Source organism: Prinia subflava, chromosome 1 (assembly GCF_021018805.1).
Source record: "Prinia subflava isolate CZ2003 ecotype Zambia chromosome 1, Cam_Psub_1.2, whole genome shotgun sequence".
Taxonomy (NCBI): Eukaryota; Metazoa; Chordata; class Aves; order Passeriformes; family Cisticolidae; genus Prinia; species Prinia subflava.
Genome location: NC_086247.1, coordinates 132,994,312 through 133,021,951, shown reverse-complemented (window position 1 = coordinate 133,021,951; position 27,640 = coordinate 132,994,312). Strand labels below are relative to the sequence as shown.

At 36.7% G+C, this 27,640-nt stretch overlaps 1 protein-coding gene across 1 annotated transcript in view; it reads left to right on the top strand.

Annotated features, from left to right (window-relative positions):
* The window catches only part of ITGA8 (integrin subunit alpha 8), a 114,614-nt gene that overhangs the window by 58,883 nt on the left and 28,091 nt on the right, over positions 1-27,640 (top strand). Inside the window, exons 21-26 of the mRNA XM_063412969.1 lie at positions 3,892-3,984; positions 9,288-9,367; positions 12,355-12,435; positions 17,649-17,754; positions 19,545-19,703; positions 25,363-25,488. Of these exons, the coding sequence (XP_063269039.1) occupies positions 3,892-3,984; positions 9,288-9,367; positions 12,355-12,435; positions 17,649-17,754; positions 19,545-19,703; positions 25,363-25,488 (645 nt within the window). The remainder of the gene's footprint in view (positions 1-3,891; positions 3,985-9,287; positions 9,368-12,354; positions 12,436-17,648; positions 17,755-19,544; positions 19,704-25,362; positions 25,489-27,640) is intronic.

The following is a 27,640-nucleotide window of genomic DNA, read 5'->3' as shown; positions in this document are numbered from 1 at the left end:
ATTCAACTTACAAGACTTTGAGAAAATACAGTAATTTGAACTGACAAGATAACAGAAGAAATAATCGCACTGGATGCAATAAACATTGAGGTATATGGAAAAAAAGGTGTCTCCATCTGCAGGCATTTTTTGAGGCATGGACTGAGTTGAAAATTACAGTTTTCATGTCAGTTGCAGTGGAGTCAGTATTTCTGTTCTTTTATTTGTGATTTTTTTGTATCCTGACAATGGGGCATCTGTGACTGCTCCTGAAATATACTTAATTTAATGCAGACCAATTTCAGCAGACAGGTAGATTTATGGTAGAGCCCATTACAATCATGTTCTTAAAGCTCTGCCTCTAGGATCACATTTCCTCTTGGTTGCATCTGTGTTTACAGTCCTCTGTGTAGCTGTTTTTCTCCAAACTGCAGAATTCCTGGTATTAAGGCAGAGATAAGATTCTCCTCAGAGCCAATAAAATAGGTAGACTGAGACCAGAATGAATGAAATGCAATTGGCTAAATAAATCACTTGATACATTTCTGATGGAACTGAAATATCTGAAAAATGAAAAAATTCAACTAGGCTGTCATAATTTTGAAGTGACTGTACTCATAGAGGATATTTGTCTGTTGTGGGGCTATTCTAGATTTAGTCTATCTAAAAAGAAACACACATAAAGTGCTTAGTAGAGAAATGCCTTAAGTGCCTCCTGTCCAGCCCTGCTTTTTCTTCTTTATTTCATGTTTAAAATGTATTGTGTTATTCTATATCCTTTGAACACTTGGAAGCTGTTGAAGTTAAAAACTTAACTGGAAGTTCACCTCCTCCCTTCAGCTTTATGCAATATAGTGTTTGACCTGCCTCAGTTGGCATTATCTTCTTATCTTGGACCTCATTCTGTAGAATATTATACACAGACTGTGCAACTGCATAAAAAATGAACAACATTTTGCAGAAACATGATCATATGCAAATGAAAGTCTGTGATCTTAAAGTTTGAGGTCAGGGACATGATTTTGGAGCTTCATTGATTCCTGCAGATGCTGACATCTCCTTCAGTCAAAAACTGAGGACTGAAATAGTATGCCTTTAATCTAAATCAAGTGTGTTTTTCATCAGCTGTATTGTGGAAACACTTAGAAGGTGCAGAGACCAGGTGAATGGGAGAATTACCACAGCTTCACTAGTTCCTGGAAAGCCATTGGCTTGCAATAACTGTTCGTATGCAGTAGGTGTGAATTTACTGAAATCATCTGCAATGAAGAAAATATAACCATGTTATATTACCTCATATTTCCAGCAGTAGATCCAGAGACAATATTTACTGCTGTGTGGTACATTCTTACACTACAACAGTCACTAGCATGACTGTGTGTTTGAAACACCAGCCATGGCCTGAATACTGTGCACTAATCCTTTGCTCCATTATAGAGTTGCCCATATTGAACAGCTCAATCCTGCCTCGGTAACAAAAGCTGGGGCCCAAATTCTTATGGAATAGTTAGTAAATCAGGCAAATACAGATTTGCACTAACAGATTTTTGTTACACACCAAAAACACGTATTTTGGCAGAGCTGCCTCTGCTCAGGCTGCAGGTTGGTAAAGATCATATCGAGATAAGTATTGCAATGAGTAAGCTCTGAGCCATTTCCCCCCATGCCTTTCTGAACTAAAGCATGGCACTCTTAAAATGAGGAAAAGACCTGGAACATTCTTGTCTAACATGGAAATTCTTAGACTAGGTACACTGTGGCTGACTAGACGAGATGTCATTTGAGCTTGGTGAAGGCAAATCAACTAGACACATACAATCCATCAGCTAGATGGTACCTAATCCATCCCCTTTCCCTCAGAAAATAAAACTGGAAGGTGAGGGTAAAGAGGAAGTATTTTACTTCCCAGCCAGTTGTTTTCAACTGTTGTGACATCAATTAGTAATTCATCACTTCAACCACAAAAAAAAATTTCAAGTTTGTAGACTGCCTGGATTACTTAATGCATCCAATCACTTTCTAGTTTAAATGCACCCTGGGAGGACACGTGTTAAATGTTGGGGTTCTACTTCTGCTCAAGACTGCCAAGAAAGCCATGTGTTGCAACAGAAATGTGAATTGCTACCAATGTCAGGTAGAAGGGCTTTGTTGCAAACCCTTCCATCTGGCTGAGTTACATGTGAATGCACTGATTCTGACATTAGTAGGTGTACAAATCTCAGCTCTTGCTAGCTTCCTGCCTGCTTTTAATTTTCTTGTTTTGTACTTCACCACCTCAAAAAGAGGATCAGTGTGAAAACAAAGACAGTAAATCTCATTATGGAAGGAATACTACCACAGTTGACCCTTTGTCACATCTTCTTAATGCACAAATTAGCTTTTTTAATGCTGGTCATATAAATTCTGCACCATTAATCATTTTTAGTCTAGGAACAGAGCCTCCAGATTACACAAGAACTACTTGAAAAATTCGTCTATTTTCTCAGTCTTCAAGGGACAAAAAAAGAAGTGTGAAAAGGGCTGATTTACTCTGTGCTGGTCTATGATACAGCATCTGTAAAGAAATGGCCAAATATCTAATATAAATGAGTATTTCTTTCTAAGTTTTAGACCTCAATTTCAACCCCCTACCCCAACAAAAGCAAAACTATAAACCCACACATCAAGATCAAATGGACAATTTTCCAGACAAGTTTGATTCCAACTGTGTTAACACCCTGTTTTCTCTCATGTGTTTCTTCCACCTCTAATTAACCAGCTGGAAAGAGTGTAAAAATGCTTCCCTCCCAACCCTAGAGAAGGCTTGGGAATGCGCTGGACACGCTGTGTAACAAACTTTGTTTCCTCCTAGCAAACTATAAAAAGTCATCGGACAGTGAGGTGTGTGCTGAGGGCATGCTTCACATGGGCTCTGTTTAGGACATGCCCTGTCTTTTCTTTTAATCTCAGGAAATTATGAGGACAGCATGTCCATACTGGCTTTTACAGATAGGGCAAATTGGACCAGAGATTCCCCAGGTCTTTTTATGTAAAGGGCATGAACTTGTTCACACTGCTTCATCTGTGAGGAGCACAAATGAGCAGAAAGGTCATGCAGCTTGCTGCATCCTGCTTTTACAAAGCTGGTTTACTTCTGCACATATATGGAAATACCTTCATTTACTGAAGATGTCAGAGAGGAAAACAGAAAAAAACCCTCCACATTTTCTTGAGAACCCCCTGCATTTTATTGCTTTGCCTTATTCTATATCTCCTAGCTTGCACTATTTTACAGCTGTTCCTTGTCTTGTAGAGTTGGTTTTGTTTACAGATGATATTACTAGGGATAAAAATTGCTATAAGCAACAAAAAATTTTATATCTGATAATGTGAAAGTCTGTCTCCTTTATTGCTGATTTATAAACACATATAGCAGTTTATGTTTTTACAGAAGTGTTTAGCATTCTACATATTTTAACTCAGATTGGAAATAGAGATCTAGAATTGATCCATGCTCAAGTTTTGCCAATGTTGGAAATTCATTATAGAGACTTCTGGTGATGGGTAACACTTTAATTACTGTGAAACCTGTTCTTACTTATTTTTGCCTACTCTTTGTTTCTCTTTTGAGTCATTATGGCTATATGAATGATTCACAACAACAAAGCAGTATGGTAAAACCAGACATAGAGTGATCTCATCATGATTCCTAAGGTACTGGGAAACTATCCTGTTTGTTTTTCCCTGGCATCATTTTTCCCCCGGCATCATTTTTCCCCCATTGTTTGACAATAACCAGCTAAATGTTTTGATAGTGCACTGAGCAGGTGTCCAAAATCAAAAGAAAGGTCACAGTCAAAAAGGCATCACTTTCCCAACTGGATGCATTTCACTGTGATCTCTGACCTCTGTATTGGTGTCCTTTTGTTGCAGGCACTGCGTGTACTGAGCTGTGATTACAAGATGGAAAATGAAACTAGAATGGTGGTTTGTGATCTTGGGAACCCCATGGTGGCCGGCGCAAACGTAAGGGAAAACCAGATGCATTTACTGATTTTTATCTAGTTGAATTTTAAAGGGAACAAATGAAAATTTATTCAGTTACCAGAATGTGTCCCAATAAGCAGCACATAAACCAAATCCTTTACAAGACAAGAATCTGCTGGGGTAATAAGAGGCAGAACTGTGCTTCTGAAAAATTAACAATTTGTTTTTCTAAAAGATTAATTATGCTAGAACTTGGGGTTTATGTCACTCAAAGAAAATGAGAGTGACTAAATTTATCACTATCATTTCATTAGAGTTTGCACTAGTATAATGAGAACTCCAATCTATAACGTGATCGGTTTATTTCTCCCTTTTAGTATTCCCTCTACTTAAAATATATAGATATATGTATAGTAAATGACAACTTCTTCAGCCTGAGACTCATTTTGAGTGCATGGGGGTTGTCTTACCAGTTTATATCACAATTTATATCAAGGAAAGCGTGTTTGGAATAAACTTTTGCTTTGAAGTTATTATTTTAATTCTAAAGATTTTCCTAAGAAAGCCTCTCTTAAATCTTACTACACATTAGATGGAATGATGGCAGCCTTGTTTTTGGACAAAAGCATAACTGATGATGAACACTAGATAAGGATAAAAATGAGTTTGGAGATTAAAAAATCCACAATTGTCATTCTTTTGTCCCTTTTTCATGATGAAACAACCCAGGAAATCCCAGAAGTGTTAAATCCAGGAATGTTCAGCTATGGATGCTCTTGTAGAGGAACTTAGTGTTTCTCATAAATTCATAAGTTCTATGAATATTTAACTAAAAGAAAATAATCCAAATACGGATACCTGATAAAAAACTGTCCTAATAAAAATGAAGCAATCAACAACATCAACATATATCAGGAATAAATAACAGCTTTTAATTGAAAACTACTACTGCTTGAATTTCATATTGAACCTATGGCTTTGCAAAGAAACCAAAGCAAATTTCTTTAGTATTTTCAAAATCCCTACTAAGTTAAGGTTTATCCCATGAAGATCAATATTTCAATTTTCAGCCTCTCTATAGAGGGAGGCTTTCCTGGCCTTTTTTAATCTTGAAGCAGTTCATGTCTGACCCTTGGCAGAAGAGCAAAATGGGTCATATCATTGGAGATTGGGACTAGAATAAGCTTCTTTGGAGCTCAGATATAGCCTCAGATCAGCCACAGAACTTTAGGAAGTGAATGACAGCAAGTGTCTCATAGAGTCACCTGCTAGCATGGTCACAGGCAGTCCCAGAGATTCTTTGGGACTACAGGGATGTGGAAAATGAAAATTGAACTCTACGTGATGGACCTCCTGGGAAAAGGAATCTTCCTGGTGAGGATCCTTCTCCATTGAACTACTTTGAACTAGAAGTCTGGAGAGATTACTATAAACATTTTCTGGGAAGGACATAGGCAAGAATATTGTGGGTGACTGGGATGTAGTGGAGTGGGGAGGGAGAGCATAAAACTCTTTGGGCTGGAAGAGAAAAGAAAGACCAAACACGAGAGACACTAATTTGTATACCAAGAAGAAAATCTTTGTAGTTTGCATATTGTCATAAGCATAAGTGAGGGAAAGGTCTAAGTGTAGAAGTGTTAGACTATACACCCTCATACTCCTCCCTTTGAATCCAAAGCCCTGTTTCCACATCATCCTTCACCCAAAGTGCTAGCAGTGTGAGGACTTCAGGAATGACATTTGGTGGCCTCTAAAACATTACTACTCTCACCTGTCTCTTTATGAATTTTCACAGCCTAACTAATCCTTTTCTTCAGAATCAACTCCAGGACTGCTGTAAGTTCCATTACTAGATACTCCTAAACAACCTACTTCATAAAGAGAGAAGTAACAGAATAAAACAGCAGGGTTCATAACATATTCAAGGGGTTTCTACTTTATAACAAAATAATCCAGCCCATTAAAATTGAGGCATACAAGGGTAGAGCGTTTCAAAGCCAGATGGCAACATGGTTTGATTAGAGTAAGTGAAATCCTAAATCCTAAGTTTATCTTTGAAGCCAGCTCTCCTGGACACTCAGTAAAGGTGAAAGGACTTGTGTTTTTTCAGTCCAAACATATTTATGATGGAAATGTACTTCCAAAAGCAAAATACCAGCCCTTTGTACAAACTGCATAAATCTCAGAATGTTGCTCTGATCCATTTCCAGTTTTGCAAAACAATTCTGCTCTGGCAGGAGATCAGTTATTCACAAAATAGTCAGAAAGGCACTCTTTGTGGAAGTTGTGAGTGGGAAGGAAGGGTTAGGTCAAAATTGAACATTCCTAAAACTCTTTAACTATTGAGTCACCTTAATGACTTGCCAGCACCCTGAAATCCTAGAATTCTTGAGCTCTGGAAGATCAACTTCTGAGTATGAGGGTTATGTCAGGGTTTTGTAATATAATCTATGGGATATTACTGCAGCAGACTACAGGGTGGTAGTCTTAACATCTTCAAAATTCATTATGTCATCTGTGTCTTAAAACTGTTTACTGACCACAAAAAAATACTTCACCTTTTCAGTAATATCTTTAAAGTTAAAAAAAAAACCCAATTATGTAAAAGTAAAAATTATGATAAAAAGAATTGGTAAGGAAAACCTCAATGCCAAATGGCCCAAAATGCAAACTAAATATCTGACAACATCTCACTGGCAAAGATTGCTCAACATACTTATTTATGACATGGAAATGGATCAAACTGACAAGCTTCCTAATGCCTGTTCAGTGGCATTAGCAAGTGAGAAAATTCTAATAGATAAGTTTAATAGAAACAAGGTTTGAAGACTGGAGGCTTGGAAGATCTTGCCTATTTCTTGGTATGTACCAAACTGATTCTTCAAGAGCGCCAGGTTTTGTCTTTCTTATGCACTCCAAGACACTTCAAAAAAAGCTACACCTCTGTCTCCCAGCATATTCCTAAATCCTGTCAAACATAATGGGTTAAAACTTATTAGTAATAGCAGAAATATCATGTATTTCAAAGATACATGAGGTTAAAAACATGGAAATAATGCAATTTTAATTTTAAACTAACTTCACTTTGAAAATTTTAAGTTAAAAAACTGTTCTGATAAAATTTATGTCCTACTAAAATAAGGATGTTGACTAATTGCTAAGTTATAGGTTCAAGCAAGTTAAACTCCTTTGGCCTCAGTGGGTTTTCAGCAAGGGCATGTGAGCATCTTTGCCCCATTATTAGTAGCAATGTCAAGGGTTACTTGACATTAACAAAGTCCCATGATTGTACAAAGACAACATCTGCAACTTATTAGGGTTGTACAGTAGGAGTGTGTTTCACTATTAAATAGGGAATTAAGCCTCAGGGGTGTAATAGATCATCAAAACTGCAGTTCATGTCTGCTCTGTCTGATGAAAATTTTATCTTTGATTCATCAGATCTTTTTTTGCTATAAGTGGAAACAAATTTATTTAGACTGGTTAGTAAAAACAGTAAGAGAAATGGTGAGTTTAATAATTGGATTTTTTTTTGTCTAAAAGACTAAAGAAAGTTAGATTTTTAAAGATGAATGGATTATCAAAAGAGTTGCTAATATCTCAAAAAAGTGAGATTAAAATTAAAAAGAACGTACATCTCTATTCCAAGTCAGCTATTCAACTTCTGAGTAATTTAATGAGAACTGTCTTTTCATCTGAAAGATTTTGCTTCAAAAAGGAGACATCAACTGTAACTATGACTTCTGATTAAGATAATCAGAATTCAAAGATTTGAACTCACCATTCCATTTATGATGGCAGTATTTCTTCAGCATGAGTTGGCTGAAAGTAGTTGAAACATGTTAGATAAGTTTTGTTCTGGTGATGGATTGCGTTGCACCACTGCAAATGAAGAAATAGGAGAATTGAATGAAAAAAATGGGTGAGAAAAAGGAATTGCTTTAACATATAAAACCACATCCACAGAGGAAAATTCCTCATCTTCAATGATGTTGAACATAAATTCCTCATCTTCAATGATGCTGAACGTAAGTCCTTACATTGGTGTGTCCTGTCCTGTTGTTGACAAGGTTTCGTTAAATATTCTAAGGAAATTATGACAAGCAGACAACTCTTGTTTTTCTCCCCCTCCCCTCCTCCCCCCCAGTCCCCAATCTAGTCAGACACTGGCAGAAATGAGAAAATTATGTCCTCATTTCCTGATGTTTTTTTATTAATTTCTCAGGAAGATTGCTTCTCCACATGGAGGATATATCTGTGTGTTACCATCCTTTTTAAAAAAATGGAAGTACAATGTTCATGTTATCTGGCAAAAAATTCTGCCATAAGGCCAGATGGAAGGTAGAGGGGGAATGAGAAGTTGTGGGAATTGCAAAATACACATTTTGAAGATTTTCAGATTTAAAATGTGCATCTGAAATAATGAAAACAGTAATTTAAACATTGCAGTAGAATTCAATTAATTTCATATTGGGGGCAGATGGCATCTCCTGTTACTCACCTGCCACTTACCCACTGGGACTGTAAGTATGTCCTACAAGAGGCTTACAGAAACCCCCCCCATGGGCTTTTGTATATTCCTTCTCTAGTTAGCTCTTCTCTCTTCTGAATAAACTTGATCTGCTTATCCCTGCTAGTCTTGCAAAGCAAATGGAAATTGTCAAAGGGAGGAAGCCAGGTCTGCTTAAACGCATGGCAGCACCAGTGGAAGCACTTACCTCCCTCAGTTTTGGGAACTGTGTGTTTTACTCTCTCCTCTGGTCACTCCAAGTTGTGGCAAATTGAACTGCAAATATAAATTTGAAGCTGTATCTCACTTAACAGAACTGCAAAAGAAAAAAGAATCAAACTAAAAGTAAATTAAAACTAATTTTGCTGCTAATTTTGCCTCAGGTGCTCAGTAGCGTCCCAACACCTAAAGCATGCAGCACAGAGCTCCCAGGTGCAGAGACAGTAGAGGCACCAGGAGGCCCTGCAGACCTGGACAAAGGCGTGCATGGATGGAGGCAGGGATGAGAGCTGCCAGACAACTGTTATTTTCTTTTGGCTTGGCTTGGCAAAGCAAAGACTGTCTGGATGAGGAAGGGCCCACTGCTGTATTCTTGGGAATGTGCTTCTCTGTTCCTCTGATCTTTCCTCTCTCCAGCCAAGTTTTCCATCTGGTGACATACACAGGCGGGATGGTATTTTTTCCTGAGAACAAGTAGATGATTTTTTTTCATACTAATTTTAAAAAGCAACTGTATCCAGTATGAGTCTGTGAAATGCAATGTTGAATTGTAATGCTTTATTGATCTGGAGAGATCAACTGTTTCTAGTAACCTGTTTTGTTTTTTTCTCAGTTCTCCACAGGCATTCGATTTTCTGTTCAGCATTTTGAAAATGCAGATTTCAGCATCAATTTTGAGCTGCAAATAAAAAGGTTAGATGTTTTATCAAGAGTGTGGTTATTTAAATGATGAATTCCTATTGGCATGTGGAGTTAATTATATAATGAGGTCCCTCTTGAGTATCAGTAATTATTTCAGGGGCTTTCCAATGGTAGCTTATGTCAGGAGGATTTTTGAGGTTGGGGCCTTGTTAGCTGTTAGAAAAATCAGTCTTATTTATTTAAAATTCAGGTTAAATGATTTTGGTCAATAATCCAAGGATCTTCTACAGATTTGACAAATCCAAACTTTACTTTCTATTTCAGAATTAATAAACAGTAATCCTTTTGTAACAAAGGTGAATATGTAAAAACATATTATGCTCTGAATTAAACCAGACATGCTTCTTCCTCACAAAAATTTAGAAAATAAAAGGAAAGCAGTTAAAATCTGCTCAGCAGATTTACTGGCATGGAGAGAATTGTTTCAGTTTGATGCAGGTGAACCTTTGTAATTTTTCCATAAGATTCCTCCCCATTTGTGGGCCTCACATATTAATACTGTAGAATCTTATGTTTTATGCTGAGGACTACTTCTTCCACAGGGACAAAAAAGCACAGAGTGAGCTAGGTTAGGATAAACCTGGGACTTTTTCAGTAGGTGGCAGGGCTTCTGCTCCATCTGTCCTCATCAAATGCACACTGGAGTTCTGTATGGGGCCCTCTCTGCCCCACATGCAGAGACTTAATTGCTAATGTCTGGCCTTTAATGAGGGCCTTGATCATGTTCATCATGGTAAATAAGTGAGACATTTAAAATGTTTAAGTCACGTCTCCATAATGTAACCCTTGCAAGGAAAGGACATGCAGAAACTCAGGAAGGGCACAGCAATGCCACAGAAGTCCATTAGGCGCCTGGTCAGGCCTCAGCCCTGTCCCTGGAATCTGGCTGGGGATCATGCAAACCTGGACATGAGCTCCTCTGGAGAGAGACACGACATTTACCTTGTAGGTCCCCTGTTCATGCCACTATTCATTTCTTAATGCAAGCAATAGTTTTAAGTGACTATCTAAGGCTCATGTCACTACCCTTTCCAGGCTGTGAAACTGGGGTGATCCAGAGCTTTTTGGGTAGTTGAATCTGTCTGAGAAATAAGAGTTGAATGTAGGTAACTTTTTAAAAAGGGATAAGAATTTCTTGAGGAATAAGTCTGCACTTCAGGAGACAATAACATCTTATACTTCCTCCACAAGTGTGACTCCCTAAAATGTAAAGGAAAGAAATGTGTTCGGCTACAAACTGTTATGAAAATGCAAAAGAGCACACAGCTATTTAAAAAACAACAAAAAAGTAGAGAGTAAAAGACTAAAATTTCTTGCATGGAGAATGTACCCTACAGTTAAAACTCACTGCTTTGTACATTCATTCACAAGCAGTAGAACAGTTTGTCTGTTTCTATGTCCTTAGTGAACAAGGATCAGGTAAAACAATCCTAAAAGAAAAAGGGAACATAACTCCATGAGGCAAAAAGAGGAAATTGCCTAAATGGGTGCAAGAATATGTCTGAATTTAAGTCCTACTTTTATTTATTCAAAATAGAGAACTTTAATTTGCTTCAAAAAATCAAGGGGAAATTTTGGTTTGGAAGACTGAAGTTCATTACTTTTAAGAAATAAGCAGAGGATGAGTAGTGTCTTGAAATCTGATTCCTTTTCTGATGTGGATGTTGCTACGCAGTTATGTACCCCTTAGAGAGAGAGATGTCTTGGCACTTTTATTTAAACTATTTTTTTCTCTAAAAAATGCCATAAAGGATGAACAAGGTTTGAATACCAGATATATATGACCAAAACTTGTATTTTAACTCTATGGAAAATAGGATGAATATGCAAATTGGAGAGCAGCTTATTCTAACAAAGTAGTGGTCCAAAAGGTTTTATACTTTAAATATTTTTTGTACATTTATACTCAAAACAATGGTTTTAGAGGATTATGTAAAAGTTTAAATAATGTTTGATGGGAATCTGCATTAGTTTACAAACAAATTAGAGCTGCTCTTAATTTTAGCAATCTGTGACCAGAAAGCCTGGATCAAAGCAGTGTTTCTCTTTACTTCTCAGGAGTCAGTCACTGGGAATGCTGACCTCCTCTGAATGTTTCCATTGACTGATGCTACCCAGATGCGATAACAGCACACTGGGACAGCAATAAACTTAGTAAACAATAAACAGTAAACTTAGTGTTCATGGAGCAAGGAAGACCACACTTGACTGAAAAAAAAATCCATATTTAGTGTCTCTAATCCCATAATTAAATAAATTCTAAGTCTATAATTACTTCACTATCTTCATTAATTTGAACCTGCAACCCTTTCTTTATATGAATGGATTATAATCACAGGAGCAGCCTTTTGAAGTAAGAGAAACTACCTTTATTACTAAGGATTTGCAATAAGAAAAGACAATAAGATGACTGAGAGCTCTAGATTTTAAACACAGAGATTTGTTTTCACTGCTAAGTGGCTTTAAAAATATAAGCACTCCAGATAGGGAAGGCAAGAAAATAAGAAACTGAAAGAAACAGTTAATCATGGTTCTTTTTCCCCAAAGACTCTGTCATGCAAGAGTCACAAGTTTGAAGAGTCATAAAAGTAAATTTTATTCAGACAAAGCCTGTCTTGTTCATTAACACTGCCTTCCTGAAATGCATGAAACAAACTTGTATTCTATAAAGATACCTTTATCTATACAGATAGCCAAGTTGTACAAGAGAATTTACATGATACCCTGAACCTAATAAATTTGAATAATCTTATTCATCATCACAGGATTCTTTAAAGTAAGCTTGAGTTGAAGATATTATTAAATATGTGATGAGTTCAAATAGTATGCAGCTTAAATACCAGTGTCCTGTAAGACTGAAGAGTGGCAATAGGAATCCCATTTTGTAGTATGTCCAGTGGGCCTTGTGAATTGAGTGATACAATAATCTAGAGTTCTGATATAAAACCTATGTTAAGACTTGTACCTATTTTTTTCAGTTCTAACAAGATAAATCCCACCAGCAATTTAGTGAACCTCAATATCAACATCAGTGCTATGGCTCAAGTACAGATCAGAGGGTAAGTATTCAACTATTTCAACTCATTATGATAACTACTTTTTTACAGAATCTTTCTGCATATCATAATCCCGTGTAGTGAATCTTTTGGTATATTATAAACCTAAATGCCTTATCCATCTAGTACACCTGGGTTTCACCCCTGCAAGCCTTGCAGGATGGAACCACTACAGACTTATTGAGTGTCTGTGCAAAGACAGCAACCTACAGAATCTCACATTGTGATATCACCTGTCAGAGCCAACATTTTATTTGGGCATTCAAATTGTGCATGGATGTTACTAATATAAAATGCCGGCTCGTATGTGTAGGTCTTCTTGTGCAGCCACTTAGATATTTAATGCTGAATACCAAAAAGAATCTAGTGCTTTTATGGCTGGAAATGTGAAATACATTATGGCAAGGCATGTACTAATGGAGAGCAGAGTGAGGCCTTTGGAGGAAGGATGAGTCAGAAATGAGTTATGATAAACTGTTCACTGACACAAAGTATACCAAAATTAAAGAAGCATAAGATACGATCAAAGATTACCATTTCTATCTCTGTTTTCATATACAGCTTAGTTTTGGAAATTATAAAATGCAAATAGGTGATAATTGCCAGCTGAACATGAACCAGCACTGTCGCCAAGAAGGCCAACAGCATCCTGACTTGTATCAGACCTGTGGCCAGCAGGCATTGATCAGCCCTCTGTACTTGGCACTGGTGAGGCCACACCTCGAATAATCATTTTTGTACCCCTCACTACAAGAAGGACATTGAGGTACTGGAGCAAGTCCAGCAAAGAGCAACAAAGCTGGTGAAGAGCCTGGAGCAGCTGAGGGAGCCTGGGGTGTTCAGCCTGGAGAAAAGGAGGCTCAGGAAGACCTTACTGCTCTCTACTATTAACTGAAAGGAGGTGGTAGTGTGGTGGGAGTCAGTCTTCTCTCCCTGGTAACAAATGGCAGGACAAGATGAAATGGCCTCTAGTGGCAGCAGGGGAGGTTCAGTTTAGATGTTAGGAAAATTTTCTTCACAAAAGGAATTGTCAAGCACTGGAAGCTCCTCAGGGAAGTGGTACAATCACTATCCTGGGAGATACTGAAAAGACATGTAGATCTGGCATTGAGGGACATGATTTAATAGTGAACTTGACAGAACTAGTTTTATAGTTGGACTTGATGATCTTTTAGGTTCTTTCCAACCTAAATGATTCTAAGATTTTATAAGAATATTAGAGTACCCTGTAAAATCTTGGAACCAGACTCCTATTCTGGCATACTAGAGGAAGCCTGGAGGATGCCTTTTTAAAGCAAGTAATTGCCCCCAGTGTTGTGGTTTTTGTTTTTTGTTTTGGTGGTTTTGGTTTTTTTTCTGGCCTATTACATCTCCTACATCTCCTCTTATGAAACTACAACTCAAAAAATCCCTTAACCATTATCAGCTCTGCAAGGGTTGAACAGGGGCTACAAGGCCCAAATTCACTTCCACAGTCAGGCCATGAGGCTTGGCTGATGCAAGAGAGGCAGATGTCTCTTACATGATGCACCTCAAGGAGCTGCCTTAGATGTAAACAAATAAAAATGCACTTGTTTATAGGTTTTTTAATTTATAAAAATGTATTTATTGTTGTCACTTCTGAGACAATATGACTACCTAGTGCTAGCAATAAGTCAAATAATTTTGCAGATCACAGAGAACATGTTTTCTGCTGTAATATTCAGTCAATCTGCTTTAATCTGGTCTAATATTCAGTCTAAATCAGAGAGATTTTTAAAGGATTTTTCATCATATTTTGTGTGTTCCATGTTAAGAAGACCCTAAAACTAGTCAGGTGGGAAAAAAAGGCTGGCACTCAGACTGTGTGGATATATGTCAATTATTTTATTTCTGAAAAGGAGCACTTGACAGGCAACATGCTTAATAAGAACAGAAGTGAGAATATTATTTCATTTTCTGTCTGGTGATCTAAGGAAATGAGCTGGATAGAAAAAGAGGCAAAAAATACAAAATCTGTAATATAGAAGTAGAGGATGAGGAAAAAAGAATCAAAGGTGTTATTTAATGGGCTATAGATATGAGGAAGTGTTGGGAGCCAGTGGTTACTAGGTGTTGCCATGGGTGAACACCCAGGCTGAGGACTGTCTGGAATTTCAGACTAGAACAGTTATGGTTACATATACAGGACTTCCCAGTAAGGATGGCTTCCAGTGCTGTGGATTCTATTTTTTCAGTGAAGTCTCTCCTCACTTTAATAAAAAAGTCTTACAAACTTTTTGTTCTTTGAAGACTCTTTGGAAGTTTTGCCTGCATCATGCTTTTTCTGTGTCATAGTGTGTCTTTTTAAATGAAACTTTCTGTAACAGGTAAGTAGATAGACTGAAAAATGACCACAAAATCCTCAGTTCTTATGAGCTTGGTGATAAGTGGAAAAAGTTGCTTGAGTTGCTGCCTGCAGTTCTAAGAAACAGGTTATTAAATACAGAGGAATTACTTAATTGAAAAACTTCCAGTTTCTTTCCTCTTGAGTATTTTAGTTTTCTTATAAGCTATAGCATTCCCAACTGCTTTGTTGACAGATTTTGCTAATTACTCAGAGATGCTAAAACATGCAGTTCCAAGGGAATTGCTCACTGTTTCCTAGATAAAAATAAAAGAGAGACTGTGTCCACATTTGGACTGGAAAATATCTTGCATTAGCTTCTTTATTTCTCTTTTGAGAGTTGCATAGAGTGGAACTGGATGCATTGTACATTTTACTGAGGAAAAGTAAGTAGTTATGAAATTGTGCATATGCATATATGCAGATAGACTTGCACATACTTCCTCTGTGAGAAAGAAAGATATCTTCAATATCCTCTTTAAAAGAAAATTCACATAACTCCCTAAATAGTTCAATACACAGTTGCTTTGATAATTAAGATTTGATTATTCTGCTTACCTTTTTGTCTATAAAAATGTAGGAGTTTTAGTATAGTCATTGTTATCTCTCACCACTGAAAAAACACTTGAGGAATGAGGGATTCAGGAAAGAAGTAATTTGGACTGAGAGGATTTGGAGCTGGCAGAATTTTTATTGTATATTCCCATATAAGCCTTTTCTGTGGGCCATACTTCATTTATCTTATTTTTTCAGTCCTCTTGTTTCATGATAATTGTCACCTAAAAGTCCTTATCTAATAAATCAGTCAAGTGTTAAAAATACTCCCAAGTTAATGCAACATAAAATTGTGAAAAGAGCGAATTTGTTTTTCATTTGACCTAATTTTGCTACTTTCATGTCAATAGCAGAAGTCCTCAAAATAACTATAAATTCTATTAAAATAAATGTTCTTATATACGCTACACTAATCTTAATTTAATGTCTAAATTTATACTTTGCTGTTTGTAATTCCATGGATAAGAATACTTCCCTGGTAGTGCAGTAGAAAACACTGAGTTTTGAAAACTCAGCATGTCTTCTTTTTTTCTCTGTACAGTTTCTGATTTGCAATTTCTTGTGGTAGATTAAGGGTCTATGTGTCTTGGCTTTTGTAACAACACCCTGAAGTTTCTATTCTTCAGCAGCAATCAATAATTAAAATTCATACTGGAAACAAGATGATTTGTGAAACTTAAGCTAAGTACCCAATCAGAAATTACTTTTTAAATTAATATGTTGAGTGTCTTTTATTATTAGGGTTGGCTTGTGAGTTTGTCCTCTAGCATACTTGTTAGTACAAATTGCTGGCATTTCGAAATTCGAGGAAGTATTAAGAGTTAGCAGGATACTCCAGAATTCACCAAACTTCACAAAGAATTGTACTTCAGCTGGATGGTATTAAGCTGTTCTTCTCTGGGATTACTTGCTTCTTTGAGAAGCTGTATACTGTAGAAAATTTTCTTTCAGACGTTTCGTTCATTGTATATGACTTAAGAGCTGCAATTGAAAACAGTTTGTGTCTTCCAATAGTATTTTTTCAGCATTTGCAACAAAACCATCCAATCTTTTCTTCAAGGGGCAATCTGCAGCAGGGCCACTCTAAAGTAATTTACATAAGTGCCTAGAAGTCCATCATGTTATTCAAATTTTACACTCTAAAAAAAATCAACGATTGTTTTTTAACAGTTTTCTGTTAGTAAAACTGCAGCTTTGGCTGAACCAACACTGAAATTTTATGGATTTTCTTTCAGCTAAAAACTCCATAAACCAGCAAAACTGAGTGAGAGTTGACCCTGGCAAAGAAAGGGTAATACCATTTTAGCACCAAGACCTATATGCAATACTTGTAGATGACAGATGTCTGTGCCAGAACTGACCTATCATGCTAAAAGAAATTCTTGCGATCTGATTTCCCAACTTCTGAACAACTGAGTGAGGTTTAATTGGCATCTGAATGGGACCAGTACAATGAAATTCCAATTTTTATTTGTAATTCAAATAAAAATGTTAACAAAAGACTACTTTCTTAAGGTCAGATAGAGAAGAAAAGGAAAAATTAAAAAACAGCTGGAAAGATGTCAGATATTAAGTCACAGTTTTCCTTGCTTATGTTTTATATATGTGTTGCAAGTTGCAACAATATTTTAGGGAATGCATTAACTGCCACTTTGTTCACAAAGCAGTTGGAAGGCCTGGAGCACTCTTTTAGACTCTGGTCCTGAATTCTGTTTCTCAGTGCACCAATTTCCATTATGACTTTACAGAAGACAAAATAACTCTGTTTCCCATCTGTAAGATGGGATAGGCTACTTTGCAAGGCTTTTTAAAGGAATAATAATAGATGTTATAGAAATTTACAGTCAGAACAGTTAAAGAAATATCTAAAGATGTATTCTAGGGAAGAAAGATGCATAGCATTAAACACCTACAGGCTTTAAATGGAAATAGAAAAATACATTTATTTACTCTACTTTTTTGGATAATGTATTCAGGTGTCTCATCAGTGAGAATGATATAAATGCCCAAAAAAATGGATTCCTCTCTCCAAACAGAGATACACTCTTGTCTGGAAAGAGCAATCCATCACAGGAAGTAAGACACTAAGTGCGCACCTTCACTCATTTGCAAGGATAGGGTCATATTTTATGGAGGCATTGTAGCATTCACCTCACCTAATTCTAATTAATGTGCCCAAATAACAAGGCTTTGGAGTCTCAGATCTTAATAGTTGGTCAATATTTATTTTTTTAAAAAGCCAATGCAGTTAGTCACTGGTAAGAGTTACTGTTTTAACCTGGTTTGTATATTACAGAGTGTCTCACCCCCCAACAATTATTTTGCCACTTCACAACTGGGAACCCAAAGATCAACCTACAAAAGAAGAAGAAGTTGGCCCTTTAGTAGAACACATCTATGAGGTAAAAATTATGCCACAGGACCTCATGCTGCCCCCACTGAATTCCTGATGAATTTGCTTTATTGTCTTTATCTGTAGCTAGATGAAGCCATGTAAATACTCTGACTTTAGCACATGACCCAAATTTAATCTGGGAATTCACAACCCCATTATCTGTTCCAGTGAGTGGAGGAGATATTAGTTTATGCTAGGAGTCTGTCTTAGATATTAAAGGGATTTATAAACATTTTGGGTGTTTGACAAGAATTAAAAACAGTCCTTAGAAGTTCTTTATAATCAATTTCAAGTGTCTTCTCATTAGAAGCTGTGCATGCTGTGTACTGGAAAAAATGTTTTCTTTGACATTTAGCTAACTGAAAAAAAAAATGTAGACATACATGTAATTTGTTACCTCAGAAATTTTTCTGTTGAAAATAACTTGTAATGTTTGAAGTACACATATTTTTACCTTGTATTTTTGTTGGTTTTTTTTCCTATGGATGGTTCATCAATTAAAAGAGTTCAGCTTAGAAAAAGGGCATTGAGTGAACTATATGGAATAGAAGCCATCTTTAAAATCTGATGGATGGCCTTTATTCTAGAGGGTAAAACTGAGGGCTTCACATATGGTTATAATTCACAAACTAGCCCTCAAGAAAACATAAGCAATTGAGCCTAATCAGCAGTGTAGGATTACAATTTGCATGACCTACTAAAGTGTAGTGAATACAACTGTAAAATACAAATTATCATATGTGAATTCCTCATCTTAACACATTCCTCTAAACTGAAAAATACTTAACAAATCATCCTGTCTCAAGCATTTGGATTGTTTGTGAAACTGTATTTGTGACTTCAAATGTATTAAAATTATTACAGTGATTAGTTACAGTTACTAAGGAAACCACTTACATAGTTTATATCAGCAAAGCATGGAAAAGACCAAGCAGTCTCCCAGAAGAAGTAAGATTGAAAGGGCTTTTTATTTAGTTGTAGCTAAAGGTCATCAGTCACAAAAATTCTGCAAATTTAAAAAAGGAGATTCTCACATCTCTAGAAATTTTATATAAAGGTCCATTCAGCTTCTTTAACTCTTCATGCCCAGTGACAACACATGTCCGGACTCCTGTTGTCATTGTTTTCAAACTGTAAACTGATATAAGGAAACTATTTTAATAGCCCAGATTTCTAAACTTTTATTATTTCTATCTTTGCTCATTTTCCCCAGAAAAAATAATGTCCTGGAATATTAATTTAGGAAAACTAGTTCCTTTACTTCGTTTGAGGAAATTTAGATTGGCAGTGTTGAAAATATAGTTCTTAACCAAAGAAGCTAGTTTAAGTTCTGCTCTACCTTCTATTCTTGTGCTCCAAAATTCTGTATTCTGTATTCTCTGTTTCTGTATTCTGAAGTTTTGGCTATTTTCAAGAATGATCTGTTAAGGTTCATTGTTTATATTTCTATGGGGTTATTTGCTAGTGTGTTTTGGGTTGGGATTTTTTATACTTTTTTAGATCATTTCAACTCTTCGTATGTAGGAAAAAATGGGAAAGGTGATGGATTTCTTGAATACAGACTCAGACAGAAAAGACTGTTCTCTCGTATTTGCCATCAGCTTTTTGACTAACGTGGAGAGGTTCTTCTACTTGCCACAGATTCTGCATCAATAAAGCGATATTAATAATGAATATATCCTTCCCTAAATGCTTCAAGGCTGTGTCCACTATGAACTTGAAAATATGGGTGGTTGTTACAGTGTTTTTTGTTGTTATTTAGTGCCTTGGAAAGTACTGATCATATTTCTTTGACAGCTGCACAATATAGGACCAAGTGCCATCAACAATACAGTTCTCCACGTTGGTTGGCCTATGTCCAGTAGAGAAGAATTTCTTCTTTATATTCTTCACATTCAGACACATGGACCATTGAACTGTCAAACAAGCTCTCCTATTAATACAATGCAAATAAAGGTAAGTATTTTATTTCCATCCCTTTCTGCATTCTGATTGGGGTTTTTTGCCTACACTTCACAATGGGTGGAACTTTCTTGGGAATTTTTAACAGTTCAAGATCATTTTACTGGGTAAGAAGCAAGATATGGATAGTCTGTAACATTTCTAATGTGAGTGTTGTGTTGCTCGGTACATATTTGGTTTCTGTATTCTTTATATGAGAAGAGTGTGCTCCACAGAGAGGTTAAAATGGGCCCTGTCCCAATACCAAGCACTGAGGATCCCCACACATCACTGGTCTCCAACTGGACATGAAGCCACTGACCACAATTCCTTCAGTGTGATCACGCAGCCCATTCATCATCCCCTGAGTGCTCCATCAAATCCATGTCTTCCCAGCACAGAGACCAGGATATCATCTGCAACTGTGGCAGGTGCTTTGTCTAGGTGCAGTAGATGATGCTAGTGGTTCTTCCCTTATCCACCAACACTCTGACCCCACCATAGAGGGCCACCAGATCTGTCAGGCACAATTTGCCTTTAGTGAAGCCATATTGACTGTCACCAGTCACCTCCTCATTTTCCATGTGCCTTAGCATAGTTTCCAGGAAGATCGCCCCATGATTGGGCTGGGCATAGAAGTGAGACTAACTGGTCTGTAGTTCTGCAGGTTCTCCTTTTTCAGTCTTTTTAGAAATGGGGGTTATGTTTTCCCTTTCCCAGTCAGTGAGAACTTCACCAGACTGCCGCAACTTTTCAGATATGGTTAGTGGCTTAGCCAGTTCATCTGCCAGTTCCCTCAGGTCCCATGGATGCACCTCATCAAGTCTCATGGACATGTGCACCTCCAGACCCTTTAGAAGTTCTCAAACCTGAGCCCCTACAGCAGGCAGTTCTTCATTCTCCCTTCTGTGATTTGGGCAGTGTGCCTAGAGTGTTTGCCTGTGAAGAGTGAGGCAAAAAAGTCATTGAATACCTCAGCTTTCCTAATATCCTGGGTAACCAGGTTTCCTGTTTCCTTCTGGAGAGGAGTTATATTTTTCCTCATCATCTTTTGAGTATCCATAGAAGCTTTTTCGTTTTGTTTTTAACATCTCTGGCTGCATTTAATTCTCTTAGGGCTTTAGCTTTCCTAACCCGATCCCTGGCTGCTTGGACAATTTCCTGTTTTAAGATCTGTGTTTGTGATGGCAGATCCCCTCAAAAGAGCTTGGTTTGGCTCAAAGTCAGAAGATTAAGCAAAACACAGCTCTATGTATTATCCCACCAAAACCAAGGTATCCAGTTTATTAAGCATGACTGACTCCAGACATTTCTGGAGTAAACAACAAAACTTCTCAAGTTTAAGCAGTAGCCTGTTAAACATCTTTCATGGAGAGCTGCATTCCAAATGCTAAAAATGCTCTACGTCTTTTGCATACCAGAAGGGGCCTGAGTTCAGTATATTCAGTGAAAGGGGAGACAACTTTCTAGTGGTGAGGAGTGTTCACAACCTATGGAGCTACAAGTCTTTAGCTTAAATAGACAGAACTACTATACATACTTAAAAAGAGTAGAGAAAAATTGATGTCTACCAAATACAGTATGGCTAGCGTTTTGTGTTTCACCCAGGAAACCAAAGAGGTGTTGGAATTCCACCCTTTTATTTAATTTCTTTGGAGAAAGAAAAAGCAAATGAGTGATAGGAAACAGAAGTTAAAAAATATCTGTCCATTTAAATCCAAAGCACAGCAAGACTGGAGACAGGGAATTTCTACATATCTTTTCTACCTAATTTTCACCTCGTTTTCTAAAGTGGTGAGGAGGAAGAAGCTAATGGGCTGCATTTGTACTTGCAAGCCTAGCTTCTCAAACTCACTGATCTGATCAGGTTGCAAGTACATGAAAAGGAGTTCAGCATCCTCCCACCATAGCCACTGTGTTCCGTTTAAGGTTGAATTAGGAAACTGAGTAGAATACTGCCACAGTTGTTACTGACATTTTCAGGCAATGTATATTTTTTTATTTACTTTATTTTTTAGTTGGCTTTTCCTTCTCCTACTTGATAATGATTGCATTGTTACATTAAAAAGACTGAATTCTTGTGAAGCTTGTGAGAAGTTTTCCTGTAATAATGGTCCATCTGTTGTGGGAGAATATAGCTTTAGATAGATGCACAGTCATTATGGCAAGAAATTAAATATCCTCTCCTTATTTCAGTTTTTCAAAGCATTGAACAGCATGAATACACAAATCAGGTTTCAAATATGTCATGCTTATCTATTGCTTCAAATGGCAAGACGCAGAGACAGGCTCCTTCAAGTTTCGTATAAATAACAGGATGCTTGTCTCCAATTTCCACATAAGGCCAAGGACATTAATTGCCTGACTTCTCTTGGATATCTGAACCTACCTCTCTTAGGGCACTGAGGCATTTCCCCTTTGAAATCACTCAGATTGTTATGTTTCAATCAAAGCAGTATATTCCTCCCCATGGCTGAATTTCTTGTAAAAAGGTTTCCTTTCAGCTTTGTTGTCTAGTCCACAAAGATAAGTCACACCGATGCACACATTGGAAAACTTTTGTTTAGGGATTTTTCTGTAGCCTAGCTTTCTGTGAAGGCAGTGAGGGATGTGAAAGGATAATAAAATTATGAATCTTGAAAGAGGTGTAAAAAGGAGCAAAAGTACTTATGAAAGATACTGAATTAATTGCAATGCAGAAGAACTCAGAACTCAGTACAATAGGACACCTCAGTCTAGAAAGAGGTGACTATGCACAAATATGATCCTCAAAATGAGTAGTGGCAGGGAAAGCGTGGGTGTGGATTGACTGTTCTCTGCCTCTTCCTGCACAGGAACTGGAACATCTAATGAAGCCTGGAGAGCCAGATTCAAAACAAGCAAAAGGAAGTGATTGTTCATGGTGGCAGGTCACAGGTGTCTGGAACTTGTGGCCAAAGGGAAGTGGTCAGGGTTAAAAGTTTACATGATTCTAAGACAAGAGTAAACAAATTCCCAAAAGAGAAGTTCAGTGAAGATTAGTAAATGAAGAAAAGCTTCATATAGATAAGGAAGTCCCTGATGTGAAAACATTTGGAAGCTGGAAGTTATTTAGGAGAGTATTGTGTATGCATGCCCCATTCTTATTTCCTTCTTACTCTTCCTAAAGCCAGCTGTGATGAGAAGAGGGCTCAGATTGCCTTCTGGCTCGAGACAGTATTTCTGATGAGTTGGTTTTTTCTCCCACACTGATGGCAAAAAGCATTTTTATGAAACCTGTACCTATAAAGACCACTGTGGTAGAATATACAGACACATATGGCACATTCTCAATAGCTGAGCACTGCAGTACCACAAATGAGGCATCTGTCAGGGAAGCAGTGAAATAACAGCAAAAATCCACCATATGTATAAGATACATCCACCAACATGAGTGGCAGGAGCTCACCCCTTCCAGAGGCACTGTCTCCTCATGCTGCAAAACTTTTACTACTATATTTAAGGCTTGGTCTTGGGACAAAGTAATACCATCCAGTGCATTGCTCTTGAATGGTCACCAACCCCTCTTGTATAATTTTGTGAATATTCTAGTAATATATTTCTGTTATATTATATTTTTGTATATGATGTAATAGATATTAAAATATGTATCATATAGCATTATAAGTAATTAATATAATTAATATAGTGTAATTAGTATAATTATTATCGTCTATTATTATGTTATATAATATGACATAAATATAAATATTTTATAATATAAAATAATGTGTATAATAGTTGTGTATAAAAGTCTTCTTCCAGAACATTTCTGATGGAGTTACACAATGCACCAAAGGCTATTGCTTGGCTAGAAAATGAGAAAAGCGAAACAGGGTTTTGAAATGAGAAGTGGAGAACTGGAGAGGTCTGGAAACCTGCTCAAAGTAATAATGCTCAGGGAAAGAAAGCAGTATAGTTTTCCATGGTGGGGAAACTGAGACAGTACACTATAGTTAAAGGAATAGAGTATACTTCAAAAAGATACTCTAAGTAAAAGATACTGTAAGATAAAGCATAATGTGCTAAATATGTGGCATATAAAATAACTACAGAGATTGTACACTTGAGCATTTTCATGTGACCAGCTCAAGAATGATAAAATAATATCTTTAACATGGACATCTAGGCCACTGGACAAATTCTGCTTTTAAATGGTTGCAGGAGACATATGTGTTTTCTCTTAACCACAGAGGGCTGTTTTCAAACCTTTGCTGTAACAATTCACTATGAAGATGCTAACGCTCTAACATCCATGAAAAGAAAATGTAAATATGAAAACCCTCTAGTATTCAAATGGATCTACATATATATCCATTGTGAACATATATTGAAGGCTTCTTTGTAGGCATATTACTATATACTGGGGTTTTTCAAATTTGTCATTAAAGAAATCTATATGCTGGTGAAAGAATTCCAGAAGGACAGTGCACACATTACCACACCGAGAGAGAGAGATTTACCAGCTACTTAAGGGTTCCCATATTGCAAATAGACAATGCTAACCTCATGAAGCAACAGAAAAAAGAAAAAAGAGGATTCTTATTTTTTTTCAGGGTTTTTCATCTGCTAATGAATTATAATATCTTTCACTTTGTAAGATACTTTTGACTGAAGATCTCAGACAATGTCAAATGTTTGTTTTCTGTCTACTAGATTATAATTTTAATCAGATACAAATTTTCCAAATCTAGTACTACACAGCATTGGGGTGTGTGAGGTTTTTTGTGTTATAGTTACTCTCTTCCCTTTAGTGCTACAGCATTATATAATTACAAACATTTTCTTTAGGAATTTGTTTAAGATATTTTGTGTTCAGAGGTTAGAGGAACTGCTAAGAAGGATCTGATGTAGCACTTTATAATCTGATGTCCTTAGGGAATAACTTTGGCTATGTTCAGTTGAGTTCCTGCAGAGATCTTACTGTAAACTTCCATGTATATTTTGTTGTGATTTTACATGATTGGATTGTCATGAATTAAAATTTATCTTTCCTTCTGTAGCAGTTGGCTCCAGAAGTTATTTGAGGCTTCATTAAAGAAGCCATAAATGCCCTGTATAGAAATTAAAGACAAACTGCCAACAAAAAGTAGTTTTTAATTGGAGAACAAGAATCTGTAAGTACAAAGCTGAAGAGAATTAATTTAAATGTGAGATTAAAAAGGAAGAAGCTGTTGCATTATATGAAGTTGAGCTGTTGCCAGAACAAATCTATAATATATTTGTTATATGATCAAAAATTGTGTTGTTTGAAGTCAGACTTCCTTCTTTTTCCTACAACTGGTAAAATAATTTATTTCATTAGGCAGATTGTGATCTGAACTAATGACTAAACTACTGTGCAACAACTCTGAATTTATCCTGTTACATATATCAGAATTTACCTCTGAGAGTCTAACAAAACTAAGGAAAGCAACAAAATTGACACCAGTAAAAGTGGAGAAAAATGTTGTCTACTGTAATTCCTATAACTGGGCAATATTTTGCTGTGCTATTACTCATCATGTTCCTGGTTGAAGACAGTGTATTCTCATGATTGTGCTGTTCAGTTGAAAAAACAGTGTTAATCCAATATTCAAGACCTCTGAGACAGGAACAAATCTGTTAAAATCATTCTATGTGTATGTCATTACCATTCCCATTTCTCTCTTTGCAGTTTGCTGTTCCAGAAGACACTCCTGAACTTGCTGCTTTTTTATATAATTCCACAATTTCTCATTACATCAGGAAAAGGGATGTTGCAGTGGCAGAACCTCACAGGAAAAACTCTGCAAAAATATTGGTGAGCTATCTAAAAGCTATATACTGGGACTGTGCAGGGAAAGCTGAGAGTCTCTACAGTACCACAGGCAAGGCAGATGGGACAGATCACTGTATTTTTGACAATACAGACAATGCTGGAGCAATAGCAATGCTGTCTCTCCTAGGAAAATAGTTCTGATTAGACAGTCTGGTACCTGAGTATTTGGACTTGGCTGTATTTTCAGAAGTTTTTTTTCCACTCCTGCATTTAAAGTGGCATCCTTAGCATACTTCAGCATTGTAGGTGTCAGCTGCCCTTGCCTAAAGGCAGTGGGCAAAACTCGGTGACCTTGGGATCAGTCAAGGAATTCACACAGTCGGTGCTTTCCATCTATTTTTAGGAACCTTGGGCAGAGTTTCTTTCATGCTGTCCAGTCTCTGTTTACTCTGTTCATGCTGTTTACTGCAAACTCATGCTTGATTTCCTTGACCTCACTAGAATTTGGAAGCAAAGAACCTCACAAACCTAAGTCTTTTGGAGTAATAGAATAATTATTGCTTCTGAAATTTAATTTGACAATTTTTGTAATTGGAAGAAGAAGAAGATAGAATCTGAAAGTAATGGAAACTGTAACATCATTAAGAACAAAATCACAGATTAACCAATTTTAAACAATAATCACTGTTGATTTCTGTGCCATTCTTTCATCAACCCAATACCCTAGGAAGAATCCGATTCCACTGGGTCTGAAGGAAAAATGCCAGGACTTTCAAAGACATGTCAGTCAATATCACAGAACACTTAATCCATTCTTCAGTGATATCTTAATTTTCAGTCATCCTTCTAAGTGACTAGGCTCATAGGCTCCCAACATGAAAATGACTGCAGCAACTGGAAGTGGTTAACAAAGTTCTGAAGTATGCACTGTGTCTGCAACTTAAAATATGAAGCAGAGAATTTTCAGCTGCTTGATGTAGATTGATCAAACATATTTAGTGGGGTACTCAGTAATATGAAATTGGCACTTTGATGAACAGTGTTCTAGTAAAATATGCTTTTGATCAGCACAAATTAGGATAGGATTGGGTGCAGTGCTTACCACTGGATATATACCAAGACTTTTCCAGGGTGAGCACAGAAGAGCAGTGTCATTAGTTCAGTTAGAAGGTGTCCCATTTTTGGGTGCCTTCAGCATTAGTTACTGCTGATGCATAATTTGGTTTTGTTGTTTGACACATTGGAAGTATACATGGAAAATGAATGTTGCTCTGGAAAAGATTGATTGGCCAAAGATAATTCTTTGTTAAAAATGGTAATTTTTGTTAGAAATTTTTAATCCTTTTCATCCAAGCATTTTCAAAGAGAGATTAAATGTTCTGAGAACCCCTTATTGTATTTATACTGTTGATTAAACATTTGGTTTCTTTTCCATTAGTTCCAATGTTGCATTGTTCTGAAAAATCACTACAGACTAAATGCAGAAATATGTGTTCAGGTCCTAAAATGTCAGCCAAAAAGTAGAGTTTTTTGCATACTAATGATTTATTTTGCTAATGTGTGTTTTTGGCTACTGTGATTAATGAAAACAAGTCTTCTCCTTCCTGCAAAATAAATAAATCTGTTCAGAGGATGTTTAAAGCCAAATAAACAGATGCTTTAATATGTTCATTAAAAAAAACATTTATAGTTGCAGGGTTTACCGTTTCATTTTCAGGCGGATATAGAAAGCAGCAGTTAATCATACAGCTTCTGCTTATCCTCCAATAAAACAGAGATTTGTGGGGAAAGCTGTCTATAAAGATACAGGATTCCTTAGGGGTGTTTTCAGATCTGTTACATGCATCATCATCTCATTTCCTGAAGATTAGGTATTGGTAGTGCATTCCCACTCTCACTAGGGAATATACTGACTTGTGAAAACTTAGCTTTGCTTTTGAGGTGACGAGGCCTTCTGTCATGAGAGGAAGTCTCTGCTTTGTTGTGAAAATAGGAATCAGTTAAAAACCCAGCCTTCCCCTGAGTCAAATAAAACTTTTCATATAAAACCCATTTGTATATACAAAATTTTTCATTTTTTCCACAAACATTTAATCATTTTTTATGAGATCTTTTTTCCTTTTTATGCCCTAAACAACCACATAATTTCTGTGGTTACCCCATGAGACTCTGCTTATTCCCTTCAGTGGCTTCC